The following is a 24,588-nucleotide window of genomic DNA, read 5'->3' on the forward strand; positions in this document are numbered from 1 at the left end:
GACTTATTTCTCATCAGGCATGTTAGCGTCGGCGTGGCGGAAGAGCCGCGTCATCTCCTTCGGAAAGATGGTAACGCGTTCGTTCGGGAGCTGCACCCGTGTTTCCAGTAAAGCGGCGACCCTTTCGAATGACGCTCGTGGGGGGGAAGCTGTAGACGTGTGCGCCGCCGCCTGTTTTGCTCTCGCCGCTCTGCGACGCTGCCGAAGTCCCAAAAGCTAGTGATCACGCCGCCGCCATGCAATAATTGCGGCGCGCCGCCGTTTGCCTTTTCTTTTAATCCGAACAGGGGATATAAAATGCATAACTTTTCCGGAAGTTGTCGTATATTTCTCTTCAGAAGTCTCACGAGTATTGCATAACCTCAACGCTGCGGCGCCCTCCAGCATTAACACATGTATCACTTATTTTAGCTATAGTGTAGCGCCACCTACAGCGAATCAAGCAGGTTCTGCCTAAACGTGTGCTAGCCTACACATTGCTTGCCATTGCCACGTACGGACTTCTTCGTCCGGGTGAACGCATACTCTGGGCGACAGACGCCGTGGAGCGAAAGAAAATTGAAGGTAGGACCCTTTCTTTGTCTTCAAATTATTGTGATACTTTTTCGACCAGCCCATAGGGAGGTGACAAATTAACCGGGGACAGTTGCTTTGTTCAAATGCCATGTGGGTATAAGTTACAGCGTGGTAAACCCAGCCGTTATATATTTAGGACAATGGGCAAAAGCTGTCAGGGGGCGATGTGAGCGAAATTTTGCAGCCGTAGGGACTGACGTAAAAGTCCTGATGAAAACACTGACAGGGTTGGCTTGCCTGGAAGTGTTTTCGAGCGCAAATTGTGAACCTCGAGAAGTGATCCTCGTCTAGTGAAGACGATGATGATAGTGAGCCAGCCAGAAATGTCACAAATCTAGCTCTCAATGGACAAGGCAGGAATTGAAGACAAAGTTAAACCAGAGTGAGTGGTCGGACGACGAACATGAAAGTTTTTTGTTGCGATAGCAATTATATGGACACTCTCGGCGGGTTTTTGCCGTCGCCATCGTCCGTCGCCGTCATGTACCGTATGTATACCGGGTGTCGCAGCTAACTCTTGCTAAGGGTTAAAAATGCAATACTGGAGGCAGGCGAGTGAAATCAGTTGCATATTGCTGACAGCCACCTAGCGCACTACAGAAATTTTTGGTTTTGTAATTAACTAATTTGTTAATTATTAGGGGTGTGTGAATAGTGAAATATCATCTCGGATCGAATAGTGCCGAACAGTGACCAAAAATATCGAATCGAATATCGAAAAGTGTATTTACACGAAACGTGTACCGCCATTTACGGCAAGACAAAGGAAAAATCACTGACGCTACGGCGTGGCGACAGTTCTATTGCACGCCTGTTCGCGAGTTTCATTTTGTTTTCTTCTTCAGCTTTTATAGGCGCGCAAGCATGTTTATAGAGGAGGTGCCATCCCAGTAAGCAGCGCCACTCCTAAACTCCTAACGGCTTAGAGAAGTGGGTACGGTAGCTCGTTTTTTAGATGCGAAGCAGCTTTTGCGCTGGGCTTTGTGCGTAGTTCCATTGGCGACCGTCCGCTTTCGAAAACCTACCATAGCCATCTGTAACATATTGAGCGCGCGCTCGCGCCAAGGAGAAGTCTTCTTCGTCTTGTTCTTCGACCGCCTTGATGATGATACGTGCAGAGCACTTTAGGGGCCCGGGCTGCCGTATGCTGTCCTAGCTTGGCGTAACGCAGACAAAACCACGTGTGCTGGCACGCGCTAGCGCGTTCGCGCCTGTGTGAGGGGCTGGGTAAGACGCTGTGGCCTCTCCCCCGTATACTGTCTCAGCAATTACGTGATGGCGTCGGGAAACGAGATTCTGCAGACGCGCGATGAACCCGCGTGGCGTGCTCCAACAAGAGTTCGGGACGAGTGACAGCAACAGCAACTACAGTGAATTCATGGTGTACTCCACATGCAAGGACGCGTTAACATCGGGCAAGGTGCCCGTGATGAACGGAACTTTAAGTCGACCCATGCGCTCCTTCGCATCCCCACATGCTTCCCTTTAGTGGGAGATGGTGAAATATATATATATTTTACTCTATGTTAGCGTAATACGGCTTATCTTGCAGTAGTGATGTGCTCCATCGCAATGGGTGCTGTGGGCCTAAAATCTTCGGGCGCCCGTTCACAGCAGCGTTTTAATAATTGAGCGCAAGAACGATGGGAGTTTCTGAATGAGCGGTGCGGTGCAGCAGTGGCGACTGCACAGCGTGAACAAATGTGAAGCCAATCAGCGAAGGTTCTGCGGGAGAAAGTCGGGGCGTTTTATTGCGCTTGACGCATACGCGACCGAACAACGCAAGAAGTCCGTGGATTCGCTTCGGAAGCGAAGTTGTGAAGGGCTTTACTCGTGTGTTCTTTTTTTTTTTTACGTACGCAAATGACATAATCTCCTTTAAAATAAACATGCGGTCGCTTTTGAACCAGGATATCGGTGAAAGTTTTGACGAAAGACCTACTGCAACGACGTTAGCGTTAGTTTTAGCCACCCCACCCTAACCAAGTTGTACCATTGGGTTTTGCCATGTGTTAGGTATTCGTCCTGTCGAATTATTCGAAACTTCGAATATTAGCTATTCGAAAGTCGAATCAAATTATTCAGTTAGCTATTATTCGATTCGAATTCGAAACTCGTATATTCGCACACCCCTATTATTATGATTATTTAACTAAATTGCTAAATATTGGCTTTAATAAAGAAATGAGATTTGGAATTTTTTCAAGCTGCAAAGAAAGCCCGCAAAATACGAAGAAAAAAAACACGTGACTAGCGCATTCGCGTGCCGCGATCGTGCTGCTCTCAGCCGTGGTTTGAGCGAACGAAATCAGCTGCGGTCGCGACTCGCCGGCTCCGTTGCAGCGGTAGGCCGATAAGTTGGCAGTGGTTTCTCAGCTCGCGTCAGCCAGTTGGCGCGCGTGACGGTGCAAGTTGCAGTGAGCTTGGTGGCACATCTCCATCGCGACGACTAACGCCCATGATCATGATTTAAGCGTTGTGATAGCTGAAGTTGTTAACATATACGTGGACGCACCGCATCCTGAATCCCGCGCAAACATGATATCAATAAGCACATAATAAACACTGGTGCTCGATATGCACTTCTTCAAAGCGTCGTCATTTGAGGAGAGAAACGGCACGGTGTGCGCTCCCGAGTAATAATAACCTACACATGGACTATGGATACACTACCACACTGCGCTTCAGCAACACGGGAGGCAGAGATTCGTAGCTTGAGCCGCGAACGCGCACAGGCGTTCCACGTCTGTCTCGCTCCACCAAGGCACGAAGTGGAAATTTTAAGGGCTCGTTTTTCTTTGTTATACACAATATTAATGAGAACTAACAGACAATAATGCCAAGGAAAGTATAGGGGACGTTATTAGTAGTAAATGTATAATGTCAATGTGAAGAAAGAAAAGTTGGATGAAAAGGGACCGAACCGAAAAGGGGCCGGGCAGGGACCGAACCTGCGACCTTCGAATAACGCGTCCAATGCTCTACCAACTGCTCTACCAAGGCACGACATTTGCCGGTCGACATCGTTGCCTTTCCACGGCGCTTATTGCAGCAGTTTTATTAGTCGGCGCTATCGCACTCGAAGCAGTCGGCGGCGCAGAAACACCGTTGGTGCATGTGGAAGCTGCACTACTCCGATAACGAGCAAGTGTCATGTAGCATTACTTCACTACATTATTATAATAATAATAATAATAATAATAATAATAATAATAATAATAATAATAATAATAATAATAATAATAATAATAATAATAATTATTATTATTAATATTATTATTATTATTATTATTATTATTATTATTATTATTATTATTATTATTATTATTATTATTATTATTATTATTATTATTATTCAGTATTTAATTTTGAAATGTAATAAAATACTCGTAAGGTTTTAATCCACATGTTCATCGTTGGAAAAAAAAAATATTGTGATCAATAAATGCACGCGCTCTAACTTCATAAGTTGCGAAATAAGCGGAGAAGCAATTTTAGCGGCCGAAATTTGTAAGCAAACGAAATTTCTTTCACAGAACTAACTGTACAATGACTCTTCTCAATCCAAAATCATCTCTCAAGTAAATTTCGTCCACAGCGGCAATGATGACGCTTACCGCTTGTTGGAATGCTACGCCGTTTGATAAAGCAGGCATATGGGCAGCATACGCATCAGGCAAGGACGCGCATGCGCAGTGCCATGTCTTGTGATCATGCCTTATCGTTTCGGCATATGGGTGCCCGACTGCACTGGGACACGCCCTCGTATCCACCGCACAACTTCCAAGGTCAATCTAAATAGGTCGCGAAAGTCGGAACGAAAAGTGGTGGGAAACCTATTGCGACAAACATCAACACCCGCGTGACGATTAAAGCGCTACTAGGTGAGGGGGGGACAAATAATGAAAACAAAAAAATAATTAAACGTTTACTTTCATTAGTTTTAATTTTATTTGTGACGAAATAAATTAGTAGATTACTTTAATCAAACTTTAGTCTTGAGTATGTGGTTGAGTGGCCAATTTTTTTCGTTTATTTTCAGAAACAGTGGGCACATTCAGGCAGTCTAGTAACATGGGCCAACGGTTTTGCGCATTTTCAGATGCAAATGGCGTCGCTCGTTTTTGCGCAGTAGGTTTGTGCCTGTCGTCCGTAGGTGATTTCCTCGCATAAGCGTTGTTTTCTAGTCGTGGTACTTGGCAGAAGGTAATATAGCCCATCGCAGCCATCGGGAACCGTTTCAGTGACTGTGTTTTGCCAGCGCACGGCCGGCGTGCTGTCGCCCTTCGGGACGATGAGTCCGCCACGCTACGGGAAGAAACGCTGCGCTGTCTACGGATTCAAGAGCAACACGTGTGCAAGGTTTGTGTGCACGTCGAATTGTTATGCTACTTCTGATTTCTGTGTTATATATTTCGGGGTAATATCCTGTTCAACTGCAATATATCTCCAATAAAATACACCTTATTTATCAAATCTGTCTTTTTCGTCTTTCCGTTATCTTGCAGGCTTCCATTATGGAGCCGTCATAGTGATAAGAAAAATAACGTGCAGCTATAAAAAAAAAGTAAGATGCGGCGCCCTGTCAAAAAATTTCATAATTTCGCGCCCATCGCGTTTAAACGTGACGTCATTTCCGCTTCCGGTTGTGACGTCATCTTTTTCTTTTTTTTTAATTCTGTTTGTCCCCTCCTCACATAGATGGCGACTGTTTGCAACAACTAGCCACCGGCTTGACACGTGGGCATCTACGGAAGTTACGCTACCAGTGGTGCGATCTTGTACGCGTTACAAAATAACCACGGAGGCGTGGCATTACATCCAGCCGCACGTGACCGCACATGCCGCACGCGAATGGCCCATTTGAACCGCGACAGACGTCACGGCTCTGCATTGACCAATCGCGTGCGGTCACATGCGGCTGGTTGTCATGCCACGCCTCCGTGTTTATTTTGTAACGCGTACAAGATCGCACCACAGTTTACATTTACCTTGCAACTTCGCCCACGCCAGTACCTCAGTTCTGTCTCGTAGCTGAAAATAGGCGGCTGCACAATTCGTAAGGACACGTACACGACTATGGCTGAAGAAACGACACCTCGACGGTACTTGACGATGTCGGGCGGGAGCTGCCAGGTGATCGAAGTCAATGACAAGTGAGCTTCAATTGAACATTTTCATTGAATTGTGTCGCATTGTGTGTGTGTCGCCTTCGATTCGTCATGGGCAAATGGCTTTCCTAATATGAATTTCCAGAAACGCGCATATTCGAGGGGAAGTAGCATAATTCGCAGTTGTAAATGTTTAAAATGTGCCTCGTATTTCTCATTTTGTGCGGACATGTATCGTCTTTTTCTTTTTTCGCGCGTGCATTGCAATTATGAGCCTCTATCGCGCCCCGCCTGCCCGCCACTGGCAAGCGGGCACGTAAACTGGCTTAAGGTGCGCACTCTACTCTTGTAATTTAAAAGATGAATACCATGCTGACTCCGAGCCATGTATTTCAGTATCCCTGAAATGGGCCAGCGCTCCCTTAATGTGGGAAACTTGCTTTGCCTTCGGCGCTAGTCGACCATGTATTGCACTGTCTCCTGGACCAGACCACCTTTTTGTTTCTGCCACGGACGGACCGGCAGAATTTTCGTACGCACTCACCAAATAATGCTACAACTTGAAATTAAATTACTACGACAATGTGCCAAAACCAAGAAAGGTACCATATGAGGCACGTCACATTCTTCTCCAATGTAATCCGCATCCTCTGGCGCCTGTACAGTCGCAAACTTTTTGAGAGTGAACACGGGAGCGCGTGACTTTCCGAGCTCCCAGCGTAGTTAAGCGGCGGCAGCGAGAAGCATTGCTCATGCGCAGTGGGTCCGGCGTGCGAGAATTCTGCCGTTGCGCGCATTGCGTCAGAGAAGCAAACGCGTCTGTTGCACGCATACTGCAGTAAGAAAGCCGCGTGCTTCGATGTGGTAACAATGTTCAACATGCAGTTACGTTCCACGCGATGCATGAATCAACTAGAAAATGTTATCTTTTCCTGGCGTTTTTCAAGATCATAGTGACCTTTAGCTAGGCGTTCTCCCTGACACACATTTTGTTTCGGCATGACCTGGCGCCGGAACACACTGCAAAAGTTCCGAAAGAGCACAAAGAAAATCGATCTCTGTGCTGTTCTGGCCAGCACGAACATTTGTGAAAATGTATGGGAATAGGCAGAAAAGGAGACGCTGGCGTAACACCCTGCTTACGCGGTGACTTTAAGACGCGCTCTAGGTAGCCGTTCGAGAAGAGTGGGAGAATCTTTGAGCGCACCACAGGTCCATTTGTTTCACCTGCACTTCGTGAACCGGTTCACGGTGGCGCTGCACTCCGGCATTCGTTTCACAAGTTCAACATGGCGGCGTCGGCACCGCGGTATTAGTTTCGAAAAAGTGCAGCCGTCGTACAAGGCTAGTTCACGAATTCCCTGCACTTACTCATGAGGTAGTGCCGAGTTCGTGCAGCACAAAATGGCTGGAACCGCAGCAGGCGACTGCATTCGTGGCTATTTTAACGCGATAGCGTTAAAGAGCTCGTATCGCAGAAATTCCGCCGTCGGCGTCGGGGCCGTTGGTTGTGAGTGAAAAATCATCATCTTGTCCGTGAGCGAAAAATCGAAAACGCTGCAAATAAAATAAATAATAAAAATGCTGGGTCCGAGTGAGAATCGAACCCAGGCCGTCTGCGTGGCAAGCAGGTGTTCTACCACACAGCCACGCCTCTGCTTGGAGCTGCACTGAAAGTAACTTTCATGCTTCCCAAAAATGCGCGTTCTGTATACAGGTGTCACAGTACGAGATGTAATATCGCAGTAAGATTGCGTGGTACAAGCGTACATTGCCACCGGGCGTCACACCATGTCAATATCATAACGACTTGGTGGTTTAAAGACAGCCACCCATTACAAAAGGCACACACATTACCGCGCGTATTCCCTTAAGACACGTAGTGGGTGCATCGCAACTTCGAAAAAATTTCTCGCGCATAATTGCTCCTGGTTTAAAGCATGCTACCCATTACATAAGGCACACACTTTAGTGCGCGCATTCTGTTAAACACTTGTAGTGTTTGAACTGCGCACATATGAACAGAATATCGCTATCGCGTTCAACTCTTAAAGGCGAAGCTTAAGCGTCCCCCAATTTTTAACGGCGCCCAACAAATACGTCAGTGAACGTTTTCCGGTAGTTTGAAATGCCAGGCAGCGTAAGTGGCGGCGACTTTTACGAATCACAACCTCCACAATTCGCGAGACAATCGACCGTAGCAGAGGGTTTGCACGACATCTGCACTCTCGTAATCGTTTCGGCATCTCGTTGCTGCTGCACTTTCTGAAACGTTCCTTGCACGACGATGGCACTCAGACGTCACCATGAACAAGTTCAGGTAGTGCAGGGTGAATCAAATACACCTCATAACTTTCAGCCAGCGCCGTAGTCGTCGCTACCGTCTAGAATGGCAGCAGCTTTTTTTGCAAAGGGGGTCATCACAAAATACCATGACACAAAATTATTCCAGTTTACTGATTCTATAACGTCCCAGTCATGTGAAATGTGCACCAAATAAGAGTTCGGATGTTTGTTTTTTTTTGCCTGTTCGTTGTACGACAACAAGAACAATGGAGAATGAAAAAAAAAAAAGCGAGGACTACATGACACGCCAAGCATAAGAAGCACAACGTTTGAACGGAAAAGATCCAAATTTTAGTAGCCGTAATAATGCGGTCATCACCGAGGGGGCGAAAAACAGCCAGCAGACGACACACGAACGCTCCTGTGACGCGATGCGCGGGAAGGGAAGCTATCCTCCTCGCGCATGCGCGCACATACTGTGACGTGTCCCCTAACGGCGCTAGTAGTACATAGAATCACTGGAAAAATTTCAGAGCATCGCATCTGTTTTCCGCGCGCCGCCGCCGACGCGATTGGCTTACTTGCATCACGTGACCTCTCGCCGCCATATCCCTTTCAAGCGCTTTGGGTGCAGGCGCGTTCAATGCAGAGCGTGGCCGGACATTTAGCAGTACCACGGTCCCCAGAAGTACTTCGTCGCTTTTTTAAACGCGTCATGCAGACAGGGGCGTAAGCAGACATTATTTTCGGGGGGGGGGGGGGGGCACGGGCCCGGTGTGCCACCCCTGATATGCCACTGCATGGAGATGCCAGAAGAGAGTAGCTCACCATCAATCGAACGTTACTGGTGAGTTACTCTGGGAATCTTGTTTGCTGTGTGGGAAAAATTAATGTCAAAGAGCGCCGTTCTACGTGGCTGCATAGTGGGCCCGAACGAATTCGCCCCCCTCGAATAACACTCCTTCCTGCAGTGAACTACACTAACTTTGCTGGAAAGATCTTATGCGACAGGATACTTCACCTTTTCGGTTCGCTATGGCCAGCGATATTGAAAACTACACACCTTTCTATTTGCTCGGCTGTTTATATCTCGATCTGTTGAACAGATTACGCATGCTATCCGAGTTATAAGCATGTCACGCACGAGAGCGAAATCGAAGATTTATGAAAATAATAACTGTTTACTGGTATACCTTGAAGGCAATTGTGTCATGATCATTTGGCATTGCACAAAATAGAAGCGTGGAACTCTGTTGATAAACAGTGTATAAGGCAATGTTATCAAGCGTATTTTTAAATTTGTTGCAAGAAAATGCTACTAATGCTGCATTGCGCCGAGCGTACCCTTAAAATACTGTATAGTTGGTGAGAAATGGTCACAGCAAAAAAAAAAAAAAAAAGCAGATCCCACGCATTGAGGGAGTCGATTTTATGCGAGCCCTATGTCTATATACGTACTGTGTTGCAGTAGTATGCGCTTTAAAAATTCCGGGATGTGCTATTTCTGATCGAAAGAACATAAAGCACCAAGCACCATGCCGAGGAAGTTTTAATAAGAGTGCATTATGAAAAAAAGTGCAGCAGTGCAGAAACCGAACACCAGCTGTTTATGCGCTGGCAACGCCAAAAAAAGAACTGTTTGTCGGAACACAGCAAAATATTTGCAAATTCATTGCAACGTTAGGAATATTAAGGAGACAAGAAATAGGAAATGAAACAATTTAGTGTTGTCAATCATTTCTGATGGCCTATTTTCTACGTACCGCAAGATAAGATGCACCTTACCTACCGCACGCCGATTCGCCCATGCGTTCGGCTGCTGGCGTTCCGAATCAAGACGTCGCGCACAACTTCCAATTACCGTACACACACAACTTCTATTACACATATCAACCCGTTGAACAGCAAGCATGGTGCGCAAGCAAGCTATGTGTCAGCGATCAGTCGAAGGACGCAATGTTGAATGTTCTCGATGTTGTTGGATAACGTTATCGAGTGCAGAACCTGAACACCGACTTCAAAGCTAGCGCAAACAGTCAAGATTCACCAAATGTCGAAATAAATGACATCTCGCACGATGTCACTGCGCTAATGCAACTATGTTTACAGCTCCGGACCTAGTGAACACGCCCGGGCGTGACACGAAAAGAGGCCGATGAAGCCATGAAGAGAGTTCACGAGCACATGGCAACATTCGCCGTACGTTTCATTAGTTACACCGCTAACCGCGCAGTCGATCCATACCTGTCGATGACTCGAAATCACTTCTAATATCCTCTTGAGGAAACACACACACGTAATGCCGTTCTGCAGAGCGTAACACGGCACTGAGGCCAAAAGATCGGTCACTTCTCAACACACGCTAGCAACGCGCCGGACGGTCTGGAAGGGACATGGCCGCCGCCACCCAATGTTGTCCGCGTGCAGCCTACCTTTGCGGTACTCTGATTTTCCAGTGACTCTAGTAGTACAGGTAACCACGCGCTCCTGTGTTCACGCTCAAAAAGATTGCGACTGTACACTGTAATCCACTATACGAAGGTTAAATATCGACAATTTACCATTGGAATCGTAATAACTTAAAAAAAATGTATTCTACACCAATGTCCTAAGGTCCATTCCGGCGTGACATTATGTGAGCCAGCTTTGTTCTTTAATTCTGTACCACCGGACGCAATGATATTTATTTTGCTTATTTCGCAATACGGAAGGCCATAACGGGCCCTTATTTGAATATTCCTTGTTTAATACTTTTCTGAGGAGAGTGCTGCCCGTTGTGTAAGAGCCACAGTTACGTTTCCGTTAGTACCAAAGCACGCGCCGGTTAGCTGACTGTTACCTCTGTACCGAGCCTAAGGAAAGCGTGTTACCAGTACTCACGCCAACGTACAAAATTCTAGTGATAAAAATGCAGGAACGTGGCCACTGCACACGAGCGGTAGCGGTTAATCACACGTGACCTAATAGGAACGAGATAAGAACAGGTTTTATCGTCTGTTATGACATCCACACTGCTGAAGAAATTATTTCCTTGCGTTGTTGGAAAACGCGTGTGCTTTAAATTTCAGGCCCAGCGTGGTTGTGCAAATCCCTGCGCACATGCTAGTGTGGCTAACAGAAAAGGATGAGACAGAAAGGCCCTTGTTTACTACGTCATGTGACAACAGTGACGTAACAGTCCAGAGTGAAACCAACGCTGCAGCTGGGAAGGAGAGTGTGGGGTGAGTGTTCGCTGAACGTTTTCATTGGATGACGCCGTACAGACGGTTTTACCCTAACGACACGCAGGTCACAAATCTTGAGTTTTTCTGTGCGACGAAAAAAAAAAAGCATTACATTCTTAGGCGCTCAACTTGTCGGTGTGCTCGTGGCTCCACACACGCACACAGCACCACCATCACCACCACCAACCACAAGAATGCTCACCTCGATTTAATCAATCTGACTGCTGGGTAGTTTTTACATTTTGCAGCAAAAGACTGGGCACGAGCAAGCGCGCAACCAACTCTGCGTTATCTAACGGCAATATTTCTCGACCACCACGCCAAACGTACAGAAGTAAACGTAGAACTGCGGCGAAATTTTTTTATTGGCACGTGTTACACTCCCGTTTCTCTTGCAAGCACTTCCGGTCGAGCACCAATATTGAGTCTCCTAAAAATAAAATTGGTACGAAATCAATGATTCTGCTGCAAGTTATTATATTGGATAGATATGATATCGGAACATAACTTTACTAAAGACAAGGGTCGAATTACTGTCTGGATAATTCATGAAAGTTAGTTGAATGAGCTTATTGCAAAGGGCAGACGGTTTCCTTGCGAGCAACTGGGATCGTTTTCGGCACCTGGCGGAGCCGATCTCAACCGCACGCTTCTTTCTACGTGGCCTCCGAGATCCGCTTTGGTAGCGGATCTCGGAATACACCTAAGGAATACATCCCGGCACGCCAAGGTGCGAGGTCCACTACCAGACATATGTCGGGGATTAGGGTCGCCTCCAGATATTTTTTTTTTATATAAGAAACTGGTTACGCGTACGACTACTTTTGTGGTCCACGAATTCAATCCTAATAACATTTTGACTCAGCAGAAAGATGCAAGGCTGGCACACTATCGGGCATTATTTTTTCTGAATTGCCGTGATTTTCCACCCTCTCGCAGAATCGATAAGTGGACCTGGAAAAGACCGCTGGACCAGCAAGAAAACCTGGCATGCCACCACATGCCACCCTCCACCCTCCACAGGTGCTCCGAGTGCGGTGTTGGCATCACCGACATCAAAGACTACAAAAAGCACGCTGCCGGCCACAAGCGCGCGCGAACTTCTCTTGTCCATTTATGGCGATGCTTTGCTTGTATGTAATAACCTGTTAAGACAGTTCTGCACACGTGTGGAGGAGCAGCGCTTCTAGACTAGTATCCCCAGCGGCCGCCAATTCACTCGGAAGGCAATGTTTTGAGGCATATGTTCACGCACTGAGTTCAGTTGGCCATTCATCTGCCACTATTTCATCAGCTGCTGCGTAAATGTATTGGCAACATTTGCTGGAAACCATCGCTAAACGTATACATGCAAAATACTGTGGCACTTGCACAAGTGTCCAACTAAAGAAATCGACCTCAACGTGAGGATGCCAGCGAAGTATCCATTGCAAGATTTATTTCTTTCGTAGCCTTCGGGAGCAGTACCGACCCTGTGAGACAAACCCAATCTGGCTAATTTTATACCTTTTGACTACAGCTGAAGAATAGCTTTGCGTTAATTACTAACTAGCATGAACTAACACAAAATATTCATTGTTGTTCCAAGAAATATACTGCGTATGATGTGCGATCGGCCTTCTCAACGAATAAACCTGTTGTTCTGTATGATATAAGCTGTGGTTATAAGCAGCTTTATTTTTTCACAGAAAACTCGTATTACCGGAATATTTAGCCTGTAATAAAGTTGTTTCTGATGGAGGGTTGCTGTTCAATGGTTCGTGCAGTGCCACGCATGCGCGTTTGTGATTAATGCTCGGTTCGTGCGAATCATCGCTTTTCCAGTCTGAATATTTCCTAGACTGAGTTGTCAGCAGGCCGCAGGTTACGTTGATTGTTTCTGGCATGTAATACCTTGGCAATTATTGGAATGTGTTTAGAAAATATTAAGCGCGAAACGTAAATATTTTATCAGAAAAATCTTAAGTTTTCACGCTTGAAATTTACGCTTAAAGCTTCATACCCGAGGTTCACGCTTACAAGTGCGCAAGTGTACTGCGGTAATATTGCAGTTACCTGGTTTACCACGCAGCCACGTCGGAAGTCTTTACCTATGACGTCGCATCTCAACACGCGACATACCGTCTCGACTGTCTTATATCGTGCAAGCATTTTAGTAAAACTATACTTTGCTGTGTAGCTCGACCACTAGAAAGGGATAGAACGATGCTGCAGGTTCTTGTAGGAAACGAGATTAGCATGTAACGAAAGCAAGCGACGAAAACACTAAGACATGCTTTCGCGATTGGCTAAGCGACAAGAAAATTGCCGCTGCTTAATCTATAGACACACTACGAGCCACACCCGTTGGGATACATATACAAACAGTACTTTTCCGTGTCATATGGATCACCTGTGATTTTTAAAGCGCACGTAAATCCGTGTATGCAGCTTTGTTTCATTTCGCCCCATAGCAATGTGGCGGCCGGGAATCGAACCCGCCCTCTCGAGGTTAGCAGTAGGACGCCCTACCCGCTTACCACGACGGGTATCGTGGTCATTTCATTAACTGTTTAACTAAAAAAAATTGTAGGACGCGAGCTTCGCCTTCAAGAGCATAGAACGCGATGGCATAATCGGGCCCCGTGCGTATCGCCTTCTCAATTGCTAGCCTTGCTTCGTTTCTCGGTGCATGCCTCAACCGTGCCGTAAGGAAACAAACGACTGTGCGCGTAATGCCTACTGCAAGTACAGTTAAGTGCCGACTACGCCATAATTCTTCCTTTTGCGAATCAGCGAAGGGCCCACTACGCGTCCGTAAGGTAACACGCCAATCTACGCAGCGGCTCAATTTGTTGATGATTTTGCAGCTGATGATGATTAAATATGTCTGAGCGCTTTGTAATGGGTGGGTCTATAAAACGCCCACTCGTTGCGCAATCCACATGTTTTGACGCCTGGCGCGATTCTACGCTTCTGCCATGCAATATTACATTAAGGAGACTCCTTCCACTACATGCCATTCATATAGTGTTTTCTTTTTCCCCGAAGCAGTTGCAAGCAATAGCGTAGCTGTGTGGTAGACCACCTGCTTGCCATGCAGGCGGCCTGGGTTCGATTCTCACTAAAACCGAAGTTCTTTTATTATTTATTTTATTTGCATATTTCTCGATTTGTCGGTCACGGACAAAATAGTCATATCGGGGCAACTTCAGTTGTGGTTGCAGTGTTGGATAACCGCTTTGATAACAATGTAACAAACGCTAGACATGTGCCCCTATGACTCAGCAAGCAATCGTCAAGCGTTGCTCGACCCCGGAGCAATGCGCCAATGACCCCTACTTACGATACGCACCTCATCACACCATAGCGTGCACTTCGTTTCGATAAAACTGACGCACGTCTAGTGATTTTGCATCGGATTATGAGCTACCCTTTAGGCACCGGTGAACTGCACGTGCCTGGTAAGCCCTCGACATGCCCACAACTACTAAATTTAAACAAAGACGTCGATCCAGCTCGTAACGCTTGGCTCAAAGAAAAAAAAAAACATGGCTGATCCCTCCGTCATATGAATCGGTATAACCCGAAAGTGAGACGTGCCTTCACAGAAGTAGTTGACTATTTTGCATTGATCTATGAGAGCTTGTACAATGTCTATTGGTGTTCGGCAGCTATAGCATCGTTTGACGTGGATGTACCCACGTTGACGCCTCCTGGCTCATCTCCATCGCGACGACTAACGCCGATGATCATGATTTAACCGTTGTGGTAGCTGAAATTGTTAAAATATACCTGGACACAGCATATCGCGAATACCGCGCAAAGATGGCACCAACAAGCCCATGATAAACACCGGTACTCGATAGGCACTTCTTCAAAGCCTCGTTAATTCAGGAGAGACACGGCACGGTGTGCGCTCCCGAGTAATAGGGTAACCTTCGCCTGTACTCATGCCTATACACCATCGCACTGCGCTTCAGCAACACGGGAGGCAGAGATTCGTAGCTTGAGCCGCGAACGCGCGAAGGCGTTCCACGTCCCGGTGGGTTATCCAGGTCTCGTTGACTTTCTGCGGCGCTTATTGCAGCAGTTTTATTAGTCGCTGCTATCAAACTCGAAGCAGCAGGCGGCGGAGAAACACCGTTGGTACGTGTGGAAGCTACTCCGACAACGAGCCGTCACACGCTTACACACGAAGCGAAAGGCAAAGAACGTAACTGCCTCCAGGGCGACTCCTCGATGCCAGCGATGCTCGCTGGCATGGAGACGCTCTAACTGCATCGTAGCCAAATCGCTCCGTGTCGGCGCTGGTTAGTGTTATGACGTACTTCACTCACCGCTCACAGACGGCGGCACCGCGCCGCGCCGCCTAGCCACGCCGCCTAGCCACGCCAACAGAGAGCACCGTGGGAGATAGAATGTGTGTGAGATATAAGGTGTTTTTGTGGAACGTCGTGCATGTGCCTCCGTGGCGTAGTCAGAAGGGCGCCAGTCTATTGTCGCGGACTGCGAGGTCGTGGGTTTGATTCCCGACGGCGGTACTTTCTCTTGTATTTTTTTCTTTCTCACCCGTTGGTGTGCATTTTACCAACGTGATATCCGTGACGGAAATACGTCAGTGAAGTCTTGGTGGACTCCGGCATAAAACACTTCTGTGTTAAAATTTTTTCGCGAGATTCGATCCGTAAGCGAGCGTCTTAACCACTCGGCTATCGAGGTACGTTAACAGAGCACATCATAGCTTTGTATAGTATTGGGCGCGAGGACATACCGTGGCGCCACCATACGGAGGCATCCGTGTGACGTGCAAGGTTGGATTGCTCCGCCAGCCCCCTCCCGCAGAGCCAGCAGCCGCTTTCGCGTTTCCTTTTTTATTATTCTCGTTGCACTTCCCTTCGACGAAATCCGTGAAATACGGCGGCGGCTTCGTCACTGACTATACGAAATGCTAAACACCTGCTCTGAAAAAAATGTTACGCCCCTCATAATGCCTTAGATAACGCCCCGACTGCCGACGTCGTCTCCTATGGCCACCTACATGGAAGCCACGGGTGCCGAGCGCGCTGTTTTCGTAAAAGGTTACGAACCATCTTGGTGTCGAATTGAAGCATCAAATGGGCTTTAGCGCGTGCTTGCGGCTAATACACATATTTTTGCTCCAAGAAATGCGTGCAATCATGCAGCTTCATTCATTTTATGTTAGCATCTAAAAATGGGCCATGGTTGACACGACAAGCATGCGCAAGTTTACTCCTGTTTAGCACACATATCTCTATGAAGCACGACGCAAGCGGATTCTCCGTTTTGTGAGAAGCAACTGGGCATGCTTAGAGCTGGGCATGCAGCCGCAACTTTTCTGATATGATTGGAGGCAAACGCAAGAGAGCCATACGCGCGCGCGTGCCTCATTCGGAGTTGTAGCTAGATAACATTTCACATGAGCACAAGTTTCTCTGCGGCACGATCTTATTATTTACCCGTTGCTTCTTAGTACGCAAATTTCTACGGTTGTCACACGGCGCACTTATGATCGCCATCGAGCCACATGGAGATGAAAATTTTCTATGATTGATTCAGTTCCCCAGCTTCTACAAAGGGGTCAATCGCGATCGAAAAATACGGTCCCGATAGGGCTCGATTGCGATAACAAATGCACTGCGGTGGAGGACTGCAGACTGTGGTGGAAGTTACGTCGGCGGGACAAGTAACTCTCGACAAAGATTGAAGCAGCACATGTGTGATGTAAGAAAGGTTTCGTCGAACGCGCTGGCCGAGCACGCAGGTGCAACTGGCCACGAAATAGACTACAAGATAGGGCAAAAATAACGGCGAAAGAAAAGAACCGGACTTCTCGGCTTTATTTTGAATCTCTGACAATACAGACAACGGCGCACTCGCTTAAACGTAATGTCGGCAACTTCCCACACGTGTTCGCATGTTGCTACGTCATATTTTAAAACATACATAACCGGACTGTTCGCGCATTCATTTTTTGTTGTGAACAAGGTTCCCGTGCGGGAGCTGACGCGTTTTGCTTTTATGTGAACATACGTGGTTGGTGTCCAACCCCATGGGCTTGAAATAACAATAAAAGACAGGTGACAGCGGCATCATGCTCTTCCAAACAGGGTAGGGGTAAAAGTGAAAGCTCACGACTGGCTCCTTCGCGTACGTAGCGCACTGTGGCATGGAGCAGGACAGTACCATGCCGCCAATAACTTTTACTGCACTTTTCCGGATTGTGTAGCCTCTAGAGTTCCGCACACATAAAGAGAGCAAAACAACGCTGTTCAAAAGGGAAAACGCTGCGAAATTGAGGTTAAAAACAACGCATTCAACTGTCCGCTTCGCTTCGCCAGAGCGTGGTGAGATCACGTGATACAACCCGCACGTCACAGCGATTGCAGCGCCTGCGTCTCCAGTGGTGGGCCTCGCGCCCACCACTGGAGACGCAGCAAGGTGGTGGGAAGTAGAAGTAAGGGTGAAGACAGATCTGAGGGTGTGGAGGGGATTGGAGAGAGTAATGTATAGCATGGAAAAAAAGTAGAAAGACAGAAATAGACAGAACGAAAGGCAGAAAGAAAAAAAAAAGCAGAGAAAGAGAGATAATAAAAAAAACAGAGAGAATAAAACAGAGAGTGATAGAAGGAGGTGGAAAGAAAGAGGAAGCGAGAAATAGAGAGAGAGAGAGAAAGAAATAGAGAGATCGAGAGAGGGAGAAAGAAAGAAATAGAAATAAACAGAGACAGAAAACATATACACAAGAAACAGAGAGAAGAGAGAAAAAGAAAGAAATTGATGAAGATAGAAAGATAAAATTTGCAAAGCTTAGCAAACAGCAACAACCAGGACTACCTAGGTGCCCATCAGCTCCATCGTACCTTTAGAATTGTGCCTCCAGTGCAATGCTTGCATTGGTAATTGAAACATTCCATTCCAAACAGCATGTTCCCCACTTCTCTATTCATATCCTCTTGCTTACCATTTGATTTGCGCCGTAACATTAAGATTAAGCTATGCAAGTACTTGTGCAGCGTATCAACTGCGCTATAAAGTAACGTGCCGTGTCACGCTGTTTGATTGTAAACCTCGGCGGTTAGAAAGAGTTAGTTAAACAAATTATGGTGGGGTAGCGCCCATAAAATCACAAGGAAAGATAACCGCCGCGAGATCACTGTTCTTGTACAGCAATTGCGGTAGTTCGTTTTGGTGGATATTTGAGGTGCACGGTCGTTTCGATGCCGTGCATGCTAGTGGTGAACGAATGAAAGCTCTCATCCACCGTCGCTGGATGAATTCTTTCATTCGTTCACGTCATTTAAGTCGTTAACACGCGTTCATGGCGGTGCATCAATAACCTCATACTGGTTAAAGCAGCGCGATGAACACAGACGAAGCCGATTAGCCCATCTGTCGACTTTGCATCAGTGATCTCTCTCTTAAAGTGTTATGGTGTACTCAAGCGATCGCAGGGTTCTTTTCAATGCAGGTGCAGTGATGTGGATTTCCTCGTCCGTGGACAGAGAAGTTACATTTATCTGCGTAACCGCGGTTATTGTAGCAAGGCGTAGCTATGCCTTATTGGCATCTGAAGAGGGCTGTGGTGGGTTGTACGCGCGGAGTTAGGACATGCATATTGGAGAAATCACTGTGTCAAAAGCAATCTGTTATATCTGCGATGTACGGCCGCAGTGCGCAGTGCACGTACGCACTATGCCGTTTTTCGCGGTATCGCTTGTTTTCCGCGTTTCATTTCACACAGCAGACGGTTTGGCTACTTTTGCGGTTCGATCACACCAACTCACGCATACACTGGCACTCAGTGTTTGCACAAGTTAAGACTGTTTCGTCGCTACCCTTTTTCTGATATGTTCAGCAGAAAAATGATGGACTATCTTGAGCAAGTTAAATCATTGTTACCATAACATTGAAACTGTCGTTTCAACAATTCGTCAACTGAACTTGAAGCACAACTCTGTAGTGAATTTTATAAAGGCCCACTGTCGTTCTTTCTTTATTATGAGTTGTCTGGACGCGCATGTTAAAGTGAAGGAATATTTAATTCGCGTTTCTTCAATTGTGTGCTCATCTATGACGAAGTCCCAGCTGCTCATTGTGGCTTCACGCTCGCGCAAAATATAAAATACTGATACTTAATCTATTGCAGAAATATATGTATGAACATCAAGAACCGGTGTGATAGATTTCGCTGGCTCTTGAACAAAACCAATAATCCTGTTCATACCAAGGGAAACGGTAAAGATGAACACTGCAACTCTGTGTCTGCTTTCTGCGGCGGCTTTCGCGATTTTCGTGCAGTAAGTAATACAGTAGACGTGTTTTTTTATATCATTGTCTAAATTGAGCGTGCAGTAAACTTGATCCCATAGTCGCCGCTGACTTCATACGACTTTTATGCTTACTTTGCATGTGTGTGCACTCGGTCATCTTGAAAGATGTTGAAGCCTGCTGATCTTATTTGAAGTTTGAAGTTTATTCAATATTTAGTACATATACAGAATATAAACATTTTAGTACAGAAAAAGGTCCCATAGTGTAAACACTGTAGGGGGACCTTATTATAATGGTAGAAAAAAAATAACACTACTTAACAGCAGAAATGAAAATGGTAGAACATACATAGTATGAAGTATTCATAGTACAAAACGGCAATGCGAAGAGGAATATAATGTAAAACATAAACGGATAGGAAACTGTAACATAATGAAAAAGCAAACACTAAACTAAAAAACAGGAATATAATGTAAAACATAAAAGGATAAGCGTAGGGAACTGTAACATAATAAGAAGCAAACACAATTATAACGACAGAATTGAAGTTGTTTGAAGAACATTCAGTAAATGGTGCTATTGATTAAATATGAATTTGCGAAGCTGATGTTTGAATGACGAAACGGAAAAAGCACACTTAATATTATACGGCAAAGAATTCCAAAGCTTGATTAGAACAAAAGCTAGTCTTTGAGAACCATAGTCAGTTCGTACCTTAGGAAGTAAAAAGTTGTTATTTGAGGAAAAACGGGTAATGTTCGAATTAGAAAGGTTTTGGATGAGAATAAATTTTAGAAGGCTGTGGTCCTCGATAAGCAAACATGTATACATTAAATTTGTCCAGGTTGTCAATATTAAGTAGGCTTAGTTCATGGTACAAATGAGTAACATTGGAGCGTCGGCTGCTCCAGGTGAGAATGCGAATGGCTTGATTTTGTACATGTTGGAGTGAAGATAGATGACAGTTATAAGTTTGACCCCATGAAGCAATGCAATAGCTAAGATGACTGTGAATGAATGCATATTATAAAGTGATCAAAGTAGTCAAATCAAAATAACATCTAGCTTTTAGTAATACCCTAATACCATAAGATGTTTTCCGCTGCAGTTCTTGAATATGTAAGTTGAATTTTAACCGGGAATCGAGTTTAATTCCAAGGAAAGAACAATGATCTGATAGGTGGATGGGATAAGAGTCGATAAAAAGCGGAAGAACTTGGGCGTTATTTATTGTCCTGGAATTAAAAATTAAAAACTTAGTTTTGGAGGGATTTATCGAAAGTCTATTTTTAGTACACCATGCACTAACGTTAAGAAGCTCAACATTAAGGGTTGTTATTAGGTTGCTCATTGAATTACTTGGAAATAGGAGGGTCAACCATTGAATGAAGTCGGTATTTTCTATTCATACTGACTAACATTTATTGGTATGAATATGTGGGAAGACTTGAGGCGTTTGCTTTCCCACATGTTTTATTTATCGTTGCCCGGTCATGGGCGACCACAGACGCTGTCGTTCTTGCCGGATTCTTCTTCGCTCGCGCTCGCCTCGAACGTGCGGAGCAGCTGAGGCGCAACTTCGTCGTCTTCTCCCAGACGCTGACGGTTCGCCATAGGGCTCTCCCTCTAGCGCGGTAACCAGTGTGCGAAGGAGCGATCCTTATGAGCAGCTGGTAGGTTGTGCTGTTGCGAAGCATGTTCGTCTGCGAGGACGGCGTCGGTGTCGAGGAAGGCCGGCTTTATGCGGTCAACGGAGACACTGTCTTCGCGTCCATTAAGCAGAAGGACGAAATGCTTCGGGCAAAGCTTGACTACTTTAAATGATCTGTCGTAAGGCGGTTGCAATGGTGGTCTAATTGCATCGTGCCGTACGAAGACGTGTGTGCAATGGCGGAGAGCACGACTGATGAAAAATGGGCGTGAGTGTTGACGCGTCGGAATAGGGGACACGTCCCTCATGGCATTCCTGAGGCGACTGGCATAATCAGCAACGTGGTACCGGTGACGCGTCGAACTGACCAGGAAGCCTTATGATCGTGCCAAAAACGAGCTCAGCTGAGGAGCAGGACGCGTCCGCACGTATCGTGCTGCGAAGGGGGAGGAGGACGAGTGGTAGTCGCTCCGTCCAGGGTATCAGTGATCGTGAGGCCATGAATGAGGCTTTGCGTTGGCGGTGAAATCGCTCAACCATGCCGTTAGACATCGGGTGGTAGGACGTCGTCTTGATGTGGTTGACACCAAGCGTTCGGGACAAAGCGCGGAAGAGCGCGGAGTCGCTGCCGACCTCGATCCGTTGTGATGGTCTTGGGAACTCCGTAGTGGCTTATCCACACGGTCGCGGATGAGGCCGCGGGCTACTGACTGCCGTGATGTCGGTGAGCGGTAGTGCCTCAGGCCACCGCGTGAACCGATCTACGCACGTTAACATGTAGCGGCTGTTTTTCGATGGGGGCAAATGGCCTACCAGGTCCAGGTGCACGTGACTGAACGCTAGTCAGGAGGCGTGAAGGTACCCAGTGGGCTCACTGTGTTACGCTGGACTTTGGTTTGCTGGCACTTGAGGCAAGCACGCGTCCAGTGGCGGACGTCGATGTTCATGTGTGGCCATAGATATGGCGCTGTGACGAGGCGTTGAGTCGCACGTATGCGGGGTGCGACAAGGAATGCAAGGTGTCGAAGACGCTGCGGCGAAATGGCGCTGGAACACGTAGGGGCGAGGACAACCAGTAGAGGTGTCGCAAACGAGGGGAATCGCGCAGCCTGGAAATTGCACATCTTAGAACTTGAGGAACTTCTCTTGGAGACGTAGAACCTGAAGTTCGATGTCCTCCCCTTGTGCTGTAGCCATGGCTGCAAAATCGGCTGGCGGGAGCTCATCCACAGTTGCGTTGACTTCTATTCGGGATAGTGCGTCAGCAACGGGGCTGTCTTTGCCACTGATATGCCGGATATCACTTGTAAACTCCGAAATATACGCAAGTTGGTGGATCTCACGTGGAGTGGGGGCAGAGTTGGTAGCGGTCGAGGGACACGTGAGCGGGTTATGGTCGGTGAGAATATTGAATTGCCTACCTTCGAGGAAGTGGCGAAAATGCTTGACAGCCAAATAGGCCGCCAGCAGTTCGCGACCAAATATGCTGTAACGGCACTCGTACTGCGAAAGCTTCCGTGAATAGAAAGCAACTGGCTGCCAAACTTCGTCGACCAACTGCTGCAGGACTGCTCCGATGGCGACGTCCGAAGCGTCTACGGTGAGTGACGTGATTGTGTCTCACTTGGCACGCGCGAGGAGCGTTGCTTCGGCGAGAGCTTCCTTGATGAAAGTGAAAGCTGTTTCTGCGTCGCCTGTCCAGGAGATGTACGTTGATGTACGCTAAGCAGCTGGTCAAACCACAAAGAACCTGGTCCACGAACCATTGAAAGGTCTGTGCGGCGTTTCGGAGACCGAAGGGCATACGTATGTATTCAAACATGCCAAAAGGTGTTATGATGGCAGTCTTCGGTACGTCGGAAGACTCAATAGGTATTTGGTGGTATGTTTTCACTAAGTCAGTTTTGCTGAATACGCTGCAACTGTGCAGCAATGCTGTGAAGTCCTCGATGTGCGGTATCGGATAGCGATCCGGTACCGTCACTTTGCTGAGGGCGTGGTAGTCACCGCGTGGTCTCCAGTCATCTGAGGGCTTGGGGACCATGTGTAGCGGTGATGACCAGGCACCAGAAGAGGGGCGGATGTGTCCGAGCTCAAGCGTGTGCTCGAATTCTTGCCTTGCAATCTTGTAACAGTCAGCAGCGGGACAACGAGCATGTGCAAACACCGGCGCTCCTACTGTCACAATGTGATCAGTGACGTTTGTGGCGTACCGGGTCTTAAGAGATGTAGCGCGGAAGAGATCAGAAAGTTCTTCCAGAAGCGTAGACCATGGTGGGGAGATTTCGGCATGCGCTTACACGAGACGCAAGGGTGGTAAAATTGATGTCACGCCTTGGACTGTTAGGTGGGTCTCAGAATCCACGAGGTGGTTATGTCGTAGGTCGACCACAAGCTTAAAATGCCGAAGAAAATCTGCGCCGGTTATTGGTACACGCACGTCGGCGATTAATAATATCCATCGAAACGTGCGTCTCAAGCCTATGTCAAATGTAACAGACTTCTGTCCGTAGTTCAGTATCGTTGAACCATTACCAGCAGTGACAGGCGGCGTGGTGTGGCATCGTCGTCGGTCCTCCAGCATAGGAGGAACCACACTTCGGCACCTGTGTCGATGAAATACCGGACTTGGTGACGCGGTCCGTGATGTGGAATAGCGGCTTTATCTCGGGCCTGAAACACTGGCGGCGGTCAGTGCGTGGCCCGTGCGTTTCCCGCAAACTGGCATGGCAGATGGCATTGACGAGCGCGTGCTCCGTGTCGGTGGTAGTACTAGCACACCCTTCGAGGCAGATTGGGCGATCTGTCGCGGCTTTGGCGTCGGTGGTCTGCGTTGACCGAGCGCAGTATAGTGGCAAGCTGGTCCACTTTGCGGTTGAGCTCCTCTTTATCTCGAAGAAGGCGGTCCAAGCGGTCGTCGCGGACCGGCACACAGAGGGAAGAATCACGTTGTCTCTCGACTGCAGATATGCACGGGGCACCGACATCCATAATTTTGTCGGCCATCTGTGCCAGTGAGTCGAGGGTTTCTGTGTAGGACACGCTCAAAATCATCCGCACCTGCTGTGGCAGTCGCTGTAGGAAGAGTTCTCGTAGAATGGATGTGCCCAATGCAGCAGAGTGGTCCCCAATCAGATGCCGCATGCGACGCAGAAGCTCCGTAGGCCTTCGATCACCGAGTTCCTCCGCGGCGAGCAGCTGCTGCAGCCTACGCTATTCCGACTCGGTTGTTCAGCTTATGAGCTTTTCCTTAAGAGTCGTAGGGGTTGTCAGGAAGCGGAGAGCGCAGAACGTCTCTTATGATTGCGATGACAGCAGGTGGTAAAGCACCGATGCCATATTCTGTTTGCGACGTTACTATGTGTCGCCTGAAGAGTGGCTCAACGCTCAGAAACCAGAGTTTCGAATCCGACTGCCAAAACCCTGGTAGCTTGAGAGTAGCGACGACAGGGTCGGGTACCGCGGT

The 24,588-nt window shown here is 47.2% G+C and overlaps 1 protein-coding gene across 1 annotated transcript; it reads left to right on the forward strand.

The window, feature by feature from the left end:
- The first annotated feature begins 5,579 nt into the window (after window positions 1–5,579).
- Window positions 5,580–12,937, forward strand: LOC119385674 (uncharacterized). Its single transcript, XM_037653075.2, has 3 exons — window positions 5,580–5,732; window positions 11,042–11,194; window positions 12,137–12,937. The coding sequence occupies exons 1-3, from the start codon at window positions 5,656–5,658 to the stop codon at window positions 12,336–12,338; spliced, it is 432 nt and encodes a 143-aa protein (XP_037509003.1). The 5' UTR covers window positions 5,580–5,655; the 3' UTR covers window positions 12,339–12,937.
- The last annotated feature ends 11,651 nt before the right edge of the window (window positions 12,938–24,588 follow it).

Source organism: Rhipicephalus sanguineus, chromosome 1, assembly GCF_013339695.2.
Source record: "Rhipicephalus sanguineus isolate Rsan-2018 chromosome 1, BIME_Rsan_1.4, whole genome shotgun sequence".
Taxonomy (NCBI): Eukaryota; Metazoa; Arthropoda; class Arachnida; order Ixodida; family Ixodidae; genus Rhipicephalus; species Rhipicephalus sanguineus.

Excerpts from the sequence above, each read along its gene's own strand:
- LOC119385674 (XM_037653075.2), top strand. The coding sequence starts at position 5,656 with ATGGCTGAAGAAACGACACCTCGACGGTACTTGACGATGTCGGGCGGG. Across the intron at positions 5,733-11,041 it reads GTGATCGAAGTCAATGACAA|GCCCAGCGTGGTTGTGCAAA; the intron begins GTGAGCTTCAAT and ends TTTAAATTTCAG. Across the intron at positions 11,195-12,136 it reads GCTGGGAAGGAGAGTGTGGG|AATCGATAAGTGGACCTGGA; the intron begins GTGAGTGTTCGC and ends ACCCTCTCGCAG.